Here is a 10,347-nt window from a genome sequence, read left to right on the forward strand (position 1 = left end):
AAGAAAGTGATGTTTTAGGAATAGTGGGCCTAGCCTCCTCCTCCCTTCCATTTTGGTTTTTATTTTCTCCCCTGGCAGTTTTGCATGAAGTAAGCATGAACAAAGCTAAGGTGTGCTTCTTTTCAGTGAGTGCTAATTCCAGAGCATTGTTCAGGGGTCCATTTCTTGGATGTTGAAGGTGACAAAATATAGTTCAAGGTGTGACTGCTTCTGAGCTGAGGAAACTATAATAGGCTCTCTTAGGCTGGGGATGGGGATAAGAAAACAGAGAACAGCCCCTTTCTGACCTTAGCCGAACTCCTTCTTGTGTCTGTGAACCAGAATGATTCATATTTCCCTATGACTTCCACAAAATGGAAAGCAGTGAACAGAATTTGGGGTTTGGCTGCCACAGTCCCTTACAGCCCTGAGTAGCCTCTTAGGAAGATTCCCTTAGAGTCCATGGCTGTTGAACTTCCTGGCATGAATGGAACATGGCCCTGCCTGGAAACACACTGTTCTCTCACTAGAGACGCATCCCTTCTCATCTTGCACAGAGATGTGCTCCAAACAGGGCAGAGTGGGGCTGAGGATTGTTGGGGAGGGGACAGATGTGGAAGGAGAACATGTGGTCAGTGTAAACCAGCATGGGCACTTGGAAAATTGTGATGTGCATGGCCTATTGATGGTAACTCAGGGCTATTATGTTATGAAGGAGACCTATTTGACATTCTGTTTGAATGCTATTTCCTTATAATTTGCAGGAATACCCTACTTATCTCATTTGGCACTCAAAACCAATATATTACTTATTTGAAACTTTATTGAAAATGCTTTATTGAAAAGGTACTCTACAAGAGCAACAGGCACTGACTTTGTTCAGTTATTCAATTCATTTAACATGTATTTGAAGAATTAGTCAATATTGCACTATGCACGATTTATATCTGGCAGAAAAAAACACTTTGGAAAAATTGTCACAAAGACCATACTTTAGAAAATGGGACCTGTGAAATAACCATTGATGACATGGGACCATGCCACCCCTACGGGGGCCAGTACAAAGGGAGGCACAGGTGGCAGGGGTTGCATAGGTATCATGGGTGGCCCTGGTGGCAGAGGTGGCCCAGGAGGCCCAGGGTGTAGGGGTGGCCCAGGAGGCATAAGGCCCCGAGGCACCAGAGGAACACATCTCCATGCCGGGTCCAGAACAGGGATTGCAAGATAGGGCCCATCAAAGATTACTCCCACAGGAGGCCCCAAGGCAACAGGGGCCACATTTCTGAGCATCATTGCCCTCTGGTGTCTTCTCCACTTGGCCCTTCTGTTTTGAAACCAAACCTTCAATCAGAGGGAAAAAAAGGGATTGGTTTAGTACACTGGATAGTTAATGTCTTAATAGAAAACACGACAACATGCAATGCTGCCACTGAACTTGTAAACTGCAGTGGGAGAAGCTATTTCCTTATTGCTAAAGTATCTTGGGAAAGTAAACTGCATACCTCCTCTCAGCTAACCCCATGGCTAGTCCAGACTTGGGCACATTGATTTGTCTCTCTTCTAATTTTTAGTATTCTTTCATGTTTTCCCCCCAGGTCTCAGATGCAGATCTAACTGATAAATTGCACTGGTTCTCCAACATTAATGCACATGCCTGGCAATGGGGTAAAGGGACATTCGACCATCAGCTGTCTGGTTGCTTCACCCCCTCCTCACCAGGGGTAGTGTCATCCTGGTTATGGGGGAAGCTGAGCATGGTATAAAGGAAGACCTGATTAAAATTATATGGACAGGAATGACCCCCTTTTCAAAAAACCCATCTGCAGTCTAAAGTAACTAATCCACTAGGAGGACATTGCAGTTTTAGCTAGAAAAGTTTCCTGTAGTGATATTTAAGGGATCATTCTCCTAAACCTCCTAAGAATTAAACATGTGGTATATCCAAAGAGGCCTGATCATGGGGTCTCAGGGACTGCTGGGATAGGAGAGTCGCTGAAGCCCCGGACGTTGCCTTGGTAGTTTAGCTTTTAGTGTTAAGGAAAGTTTAACCTAATTGAATCCAAATTCACTAAACTCAAAATCCTTTTCCCCAGATAAGAGATTGGGCATCCCATTGTCACTACTGTCAACTTTGCACGCTCTCATCTGCCTTACCCTCCAGACCTTCCTGGGCTCAGGAGAAGGTCAGGTCATTCAGCCCTAGCTATAGTTTTAGGATCCTGGACAGAAGCTGCTGTTTCTCAGAGGGGTGAGGCACGTTTGGCCCTGCCAGCTCCATTCCTTAAGTAGGAGACTCCAATCCCATCACTCATTCCTAAGGCAGGAAGGTCCAATTATGCATTTTAGGAAAATGTTCAACAGCAATGTGGGGGTAGGGGTCACAAAAGAGGCTCCTCCCTGAGTGTTTGCTAAATATTAACAAAGCAACAGACAAAAAAAGCTGTCACTTAGACTTTACTGTTCTCTTGGTATACTAGTTAATAGGGTTTTTATTGTATTTAATCCTTTCGGAAGTTCCCAAACTGCAATATTATTTAATTGAGACAAAAGGCCTTTTCTCTCTGTCTGCTGTCACCTTTTCTCTTTCCCATCTTAGGATTTGGGGTCCTTCTGCTGCATGAATATATAGTCTGAAGAAGGCCAGTATAGTAGAGTTCATTTTGGAGGGATTCAAATATATCAGTGGTCAAATCTCCCTAAATGTAACCCAAATCTGGCAAATTTTGGTATGGGCCAATATTAGATCCATATTCCCAATACTGGTTTCATAAAGAGGTCTACTATATTTGCAAAAGGTGAGGGGAAGCATCTATTTAGTTTCTTGGGGGAAATTCATGCTGCAGAGTTTGAAAATATATGAGAACATAGTGTTTTTCCTTTTTTGGGTTTTCTGGCTCATTTCCCCTTCAGAAATCCAAAAAGAAGGCAACCAGGGAGGGGGAAAAGCTACTTAGCAAACTTTGTTTTTCTTTTCCTCTGAGATTACCTTGAGGGGGCACATACTTCTTTGATGTAACTATGATTTTCTATGACCTCAAACAGTCACCATTTGATCCCGTGACCAACAAATTAATAATCATTTCCTGAAAAGTATTTAAATTTACACATGTAAGAATCTGGTCTGAAGTGAGAGCACCCTGAAAATCAAATTCCAGAAAACCCCACCTTTTCAAAATAATGTCACCAAAAGGAAAGAAAAATTATTAGATGTTAAAAGTTCCTCAAGAGAATATACATTTACACATTTGGTAGTTTCATATAGTTGAATTTGTGAGGCATCTGCAATGCATATATTTGAATGTATACAATACTCCCCTAAACTTTCACCCCTTCTTAGGTCAGAGGAACTTTATTAAAAATTGTTGTCTTTTTTGGTTCAATTCTTTAAGACAATTTTCCAAAGTTTGCAAACTTTTCCCCATTACTAACAAAATCCCAACAGTTTAGCCATGTTTTGGGGCTGATATCAAAGTCTTCCAAAAAAAATAAAATTTAAGGCTTTCATTTTCCATGCTGCTTTACAAAACACTTAAAAATGGCAGAAGGACCAGGCACTTGGAAGTTTAAGCTACCCTCCCACTCCAGTTTCAGTTTAACTAAACATGCTACTCATGCACTGTGTTCTGTGTGTGAATTACTCCTTCACCCCAATGTCTGAATACTTATAAATTCACTCATTTAGCCAAGAGCTTATGCCTGGTTTTAAATATTTCAAATAATTTAGTACTGTTGAACCTTCTTATAATCTAGGTCTTCAGTGCATTAATTTGTATACTTCCCAGGTAGGATTAAGCCCCAACATGATTATACATAGAAATATTCCTTTAGGGAAGACTAACATTCTTCCTGGAAGATACCAGTGTAAAAGGAGGTGAACTTTATTGGGAAAAAAGTGTGTGTGGGGTGGCGGTGGGGAGAAGTGTGCTCTATTTTTTTTTCCTTTAGGAAATCATATTTCCTCTGGTAATGGGCAATTTCCAGAAGCTTACTTATCCCATTTCCCATCCCCAAGGCACTCAATGTTCAAAACTTATTTATTAAACATGGAAAGACAACTAACACACCAACTTCAGAATATCCAGGACAAAATCTCAACTATGTTTTAAATGGCTACCCTGCCATGTGCTCTTTTAAGATTTACTGACCTGCACTTTGGCTTCAGTCAAATTTAGACGTCCTGCGATCTCTTCTCTGAGGGAGGAAAATTGCAAATGTTCAGTATTTAAAATAAATATATCACACACATTATTTCTATCTCCCCTCCCAGTGCAGTTTTCCATAACACAGCTTGAGGTTTGCTTTAGGGACTTTTCCCACGGACAACTTACCTGTACTAAATAAGATAGAAAAGGGAATATATATGAAAGTCCCTGGTAGTGTGTCTGTTAGTTAAATATGTCTCCACCGATTTTTCTGTTTGTGGAACAGCAGAGAATAATCCTGGAAATCTTTCCCTAGGAAAGGAATCTTTCCCCCGTGAAAATATATAAAACGCCAAAGCTTTTAAAGCGGAGTTTTGAACCAGAGTATTTCCACAGTTTATTGTAAACGCAGAGGGGAACTCTCAAGGAGGAACTCCAAACCATCGGCTCAAGGGAAATTCTTTCTGTGCTCTTTGGCGGGAGAAGGCTGAATGCAGCAGAACCAGAAGGAAGGCCCCTAAACCGCACACCGACTCATCCTGGTCCCCCATTCCTGCCGGCCCCGAATAGGCCTGCCCCTTCATACACTACCGGGATCGGGACCACAAGGGCTCCCCGGAAGGCAAGTTGAAGGGAAAACCTCGCTGGCTTTTAAACGCTCGAAACTGTGAAGCCTTAGCACAGCGCTCCACGTGGCAGGACAGAGACTAGGGTGAGGAAAGCGAGGTGCTTGCCTGGTGCGCAAAACTTAAAGTGCTTGAAAAAAATTGAGCAATCACGATAAATATTTTAATGCAATATTTAAAATATAAAAATTAATGCAAAAGACTCATGAAAAAATTATCCAAATTTTAAATAAAAGCACGATCAATTCGACCCTCTCTTACTCGCTTCACCCTAGCAAGCTCTCTGGAAGCACTGACCCAACCCCTGAGATCAAGGACGGACCCTGGCGCCCTCAACCCCCCTAAGCGGCTTTTGGCTTGGGAGAGGAAGAATAGGGTCCTGGGAAAGAGCCTAAGACTCCCGGGGATGGGCCCGAGCGCCCTGGAGAACTGCGCGCTAGCGTAACAAACCACTTACCGCGTGAACACGTCGGGGTATTGAACGCGATGGAAAATGTCCTCCAGTTCCTGCAGCTGCAACTGGGTGAACGCGGTGCGGTAGCGGCGCTGCTTCCTCTCAGCGGTCAGTGGCCCCACCGCAGCCGGGGGGGGCGGCTCCTCCAGCTGCTGCGGGGGCGCCAAGCCGCCGCCAAAGCCGCCCTCCAGGTTTTCGTCGTCGAAGGGGTTCGGCTCTCTCATGCCAACGTAGTTTACTGCTGCCGCTCCGCACTTAGGTTCGGACGCTGTATTCTCCTCTCTTCCACTTAAAAGCAACGAGGCCAAGGTAGGCTTCGTCTCTGGGAAAGGACGAAAGCAAAAGAGAGACCGTGGGGTAGGGGCCCACCGTACGTGAGCTGGAGGGGCCGTGGGGTCACGATGAAAGATAGTGGCGACAGCCTCGCAGCGTCCCGCGCACCCACCCCTCCCAGGGAAAGTTCCTCCCCTGGAGTTTGCCAAAGCACCTGTCCCCGTCTAGGCACTGACCATTCTGTTCTTCCTCCTCCCTACCGACCCCCAGGCTGCGGAAGCCCACGTCGTAGTGGCTGCACCCGAAATTACGCTCCATGTCCGAAGTACTGTCGATGAAGCCTAGCGCATACATAGACTTTTTCCTGGGGTCCGCGGCGAACCCTGGGTGGCGGCAGGAGCTAGGACGAACTGCCCGGTGGGGTGTACTTCTGGCTCCGGGACCTCTTCAGGCGCCGAGTCTGAGGCTGGCGCGCCTTATATAGGGGGTATGTTGCCCCCAGCAGGTTCAAAGTGTATGCGCTCGAGTCAGTTAGAGGTCCTCTATTAGCGTTAACGTTACCTCTAGTTGGTGTCAGTGGGACCTGATGGGGGCGCGCTCGCTGCCAGGGCGTGTTAGTAAAATAGGGCGAGTGTTTGTCAGAGTGGTGCTGGTAGTGGGCATGCTTGTGTGGGGAGCAGTGACTCCAACTTGCAGTTTAACTGACTACTCCCAACTCGGACGAAATATCTGATTGGAGGATGGGGCTGTGCTGTATCGAGAACGCAGTTTTTGGTGGCGAGAGGCAAAACTTGACTCTCGGTCCAGGAGTTCGCGGCGAAATATTTGTAACATATTCCTTCCCTCAACCTTCGATGTTCCCCAGACTGCAGAGGACGCAGTGTGCCTTGCTTCCTCAGGGGAAAAGACAGAGAGATAGGGGTGGTTGGGAAAGCGCGGAGCCCTCAGCAGCCCAAGCACACTGAAGCGAAGTTGTTAGTCTATCCTGCGTTGGGCTCTGAGAGCGGCATACCCCTCCTAGAACTTGGTGAATGATGGATAGGACTGTCTGGTTCCGTTCCATTCACACCCAAAGCCTGCGTATCTGGCTAGTGATTAAGACGAAACGATTAGCTTGGAGGCTGCTTGCACTGGGTTTTTGCGATCAGATCCCACCGTGCATTCTGGAGGGAGCGGTAGTTAGGTTTGCAGAGCAGTCCGGGTGCTCAGATGCACATTGCAAGAAATCCAACCTGCCTCTTGAAAAATCTCCAAGGACTTCAGATATTTAGTAATGAACCCACGTCAGAGTGCAAGTGTATAAACCTGTCAAGTGCTTAGTGCATCCAAGAATGCCTAGGGTGCACGGGCTCCTTCCTTCAGTTCTTGGCACACGCATTTGCTTTGCTTCTTATAGCACCCTGCTCTGCAAGGCGCTGAGAGCGCGCCTTATTCCAGGACCAGTATTGCAGGCCTCGGAAGAGTTCCCACCTTCCTCACTACTTCTCCACCCCTTTCCTTTAATACAATTATCTTTCTGAGCTGGTTTTCTCTACTAATGTGCCAAATAAAAAAGGATCAGGCCATAACTGAAGGCTCGTGGTTCCTCCAAACAGTGTTTGCAGGTGCTCCAGGATATGTTAATGTCCTTAATATCTAAGAATAACTTTTAATAATGGGCCCTCTGCTTGGCACTGTACACAATTTATCCTACTTTTACCTTTACAACCACCATTTTTACCATCTCCATTTTTTACACAGAACACTGAGCCCTAGGGCAGCCAGGCAATGCACCCAAACATGGTCATACCAGAAAGTTTGACTACAAATTCTGTGTACTTTTCACCATATTACTGCCATGTTGTTTCAAAAGAGTAAATAATGGTGAGGTTCCAAGGCAGAAGTGAAGGAGGGGGAAGGAGAACATTGGGCAGAGTCTTAAAAAAAATCGGAGTGCCCGGGATCTCCTCCTCCTCCCCATCTCTTCACTTTTGTTCAACACTAAGGGGACACTAACAGGACCAGGGTACTACATGCATTGGCTGTTGAGCTGGTTCCTTTTTTTAAAGTTTATTTATCTTGAGAGAGAGTGAGAGACAGAGAGAGAGAGAGAGAGAGAGAGAGAGAGAGAGAAAATCCCAAGCAGGCTACCTGCTGTCAGCATGGAGCCCAATGCAGGCTAGAACTTATGAACCTAGAGGTCATGACCTGAGCTGAAATCAAGAGTTGGATGCTTAACCGACTGAGCTGGTTCTTTGAAGACACAGGAGGTAGAGGTGAGATGATCCGCCCTCATGTCAGGGCCACATTAGGACTTTTGTGGACCCTAGGCATTTTTGCCTTCTTTGGCACCTTCCTCCATAAATTTTTTTTAATGTTTATTTATTTATTTTGTGAGGGGGAGAGGGACAGAAAAATAGAGAGAGAGAGAGAGAGAGAATCCCAAGCAGGCTCTGCATTGTCATCTCTGATCCCTACAGGGGTGTGTGTGTGTGGGGGGGGGGGGGGGGAGGGGTGGTGGTTGATCTTAGGAGCAGTGAGATAATGACCTGAGTGGAAATCAAGAGTCCAAAGCTTAACCACCCAGGCACCCCTTCTCCATAAAATTTTTTAAGACGATACTTTACAACTATATTGGTATAAAGATAAATATAATTTGGCTTGGATTACATTAATTTTTTCTTTTGATTTCAAAAGAAATTAAAGCATTTTCCTAGGTTCCTAAAAGGGTGGTGGGCCATGGATATCATGATTACTGTGACTAATGGAGAAATTCCCCTGCCTCACATTCCCAGAGATGGGAGGTAGGAAACCAGCTAATAAGATGGTTGACTGACCAATTCATTTTCCAAAAGAGGTCAAGGGATGACAACTCCACAGCCCCTCTCTGACTTTAATCAAGATATTTCTTCCTCAGGCTTGCTCTTGCTGAGTTCTGCTGGCCTCCCTCTCTTTGGGCTAGATACCTGGTGAATAATTTTGGCCTGGGATGAGTTATTATACAAGATATCCATATATGTTTTAATTATGGTGTGCAGTAGCTTACCTAGTATATTGGTAACAGCTCAGGTGTGTTTTCTCGCATGGTAGATTTCCATAGTTTACTCCAGTGTTTTCTAAACCTCATTCATGTGCCCCTTGCTTGTTTTGCCAGACCTGGGTACCAGCCATGGTAGTATTTAATTAATGTGTTTACCTAAATTGATTCACATTTTGAAAACCTTAAATACCCAATTGAACCCCATGCTAAGCAAAAATAGCTATGACTTCAAGGGTTTGATATGCCAGATTTATGGGAGGTAGAATCTGACAGTAGTTGAGAGCAAAGGCCCTGAAGCCAGAACGCTGGTGTCAGAATCCTAGTTTTGATCGCTACTTGCTAGCTGGATAACCTAGTGAGTTGCTTATTCCTGTGCCTTCATTTTTCTCATCTGTAAAATGGGAATGATTAATACCTACTTCCGGCGGTTGTTGTGAGGATTAGTTGAAGTGATTACAATAGCTAACGCTTAGCTAATTCTTGTTGTATAGCAAGCACTATTTGAATTGCTTTCTATATATTAACACATTTAATTCTCAAAGCAACCCTATCAAGGTAGATACTGCTATTATCCTTATTTCACAGATAATATTACTGAGGCACAGAGAGATTAAGTAACTTGTCTAAGGGCATCCAGCTGGTAAGTGTTGGACCTTGGATTTGAACTTTCTTAAAATGATGCTTTATAGAAAGAACATATTCAATAATGGTACTATTATGATTTTTAAAAAATAAATATAATAGTCATTTCTAGCATTTTGGTGTTGTACAACTGTTACCATTATCTAATTATAGAACATTTTCATCACTCTATAAAGAAAGTTGGTACTGATTAGCAGTCACTTCCCAGTCCTTACCTCCCTGCAGCCACTGGTGAACAATAATGTACCTTCTATCCCAGTGAATTTTCCTATTCTGGATATTTTGTACAAATGGAATCACGCTATAGGTGACAATTTGTGTCTACCTTCTTTCATTTGGCATCATGTTTTTGAGGTTCATGCATTTGTAGCATATATCAGCACCTCATTCCTTTTTATGGCTGAGTAATATTCCATTGTATAGATATACTACATTTTGTTTATCCATTCATCAGTTGATAGACATTTTCACCATTTGGTGATTATGAATAGTGCTGTTACGATTTCTGTGAACATTTGTGTACAAGTTTTGTTTGAATATGAGTTTTTAGGGTTTTTTGGATATATATTTAGGAGTGGAGTTACTGGGTAATATGGTAATTCTATGTTTAACTTTTTGAGGAGCCACCAAAGTGTTTTCTGCAGCAGCTGCAACCATATTACATTCCCACCAGTAGTGTAGGAGGGTTCTAATTTATCTACATTCTTGCCAATTCTTGTCATGTTCTGCTTTTTTTCAATACCCAAGCAGAGATCAAGAGTTGGATGCTTAACCAAGTGAGCCTCCTGGGTGCTTCTGCTTTATTATTATTATTATTATTATTGTTATTATTATAGCCATCCTTGTAGGTGTGCAGTGGTATTATTGTGGCTTTGATTTGCATTTTTACTTTTTAAAATTTTTATTTATTTTGAGAGAGAGAGAGGGAAGGAGAGACAGAGCATCAGCAAGGGAGGGGCAGAGAGAGGCAGAGAGAGAGAGAGAGAGGGAGAGAGAGAGAATCCCAAGCAGGGTCCACACTGTCAGTGAAGATCCCGACGTGAGGCTTGAACTCCAGAACTGTGAGATCATGACCTGAGCCAAAATCAGGAGTCAGATACTTAACCGACTGAGCCACCCAGGCACCTCTGGTTTGCATTTTTCTAATGACTACTGATGTTGAGCATCTTTTCTTGTGCTTGTTAGCCATTCATATATCTTCTTTAGAGAAAT

At 43.9% G+C, this 10,347-nt stretch overlaps 1 protein-coding gene across 1 annotated transcript; it reads right to left on the reverse strand.

Moving 5' to 3' along the window:
• Positions 1-784: 784 nt before the first annotated feature.
• On the reverse strand, positions 785-6,111 carry ESX1 (ESX homeobox 1). Its single transcript, XM_042974700.1, has 4 exons — positions 5,711-6,111; positions 5,205-5,523; positions 4,125-4,170; positions 785-1,320 (listed from the first exon to the last, which is right to left on the reverse strand). The coding sequence occupies exons 1-4, from the start codon at positions 5,826-5,828 to the stop codon at positions 973-975; spliced, it is 831 nt and encodes a 276-aa protein (XP_042830634.1). The 5' UTR covers positions 5,829-6,111; the 3' UTR covers positions 785-972.
• Between the last annotated feature and the right edge of the window lie 4,236 nt (positions 6,112-10,347).

This window comes from Panthera tigris, chromosome X, assembly GCF_018350195.1.
Source record: "Panthera tigris isolate Pti1 chromosome X, P.tigris_Pti1_mat1.1, whole genome shotgun sequence".
Classification (NCBI taxonomy): domain Eukaryota; kingdom Metazoa; phylum Chordata; class Mammalia; order Carnivora; family Felidae; genus Panthera; species Panthera tigris.

Excerpts from the sequence above, each read along its gene's own strand:
- ESX1 (XM_042974700.1), bottom strand. The coding sequence starts at position 5,828 with ATGTATGCGCTAGGCTTCATCGACAGTACTTCGGACATGGAGCGTAAT. Across the intron at positions 5,524-5,710 it reads GGAGGAGGAAGAACAGAATG|AGACGAAGCCTACCTTGGCC; the intron begins GTCAGTGCCTAG and ends GTCCTTTCCCAG. Across the intron at positions 4,171-5,204 it reads TACCCCGACGTGTTCACGCG|AGAAGAGATCGCAGGACGTC; the intron begins GTAAGTGGTTTG and ends TTCCTCCCTCAG.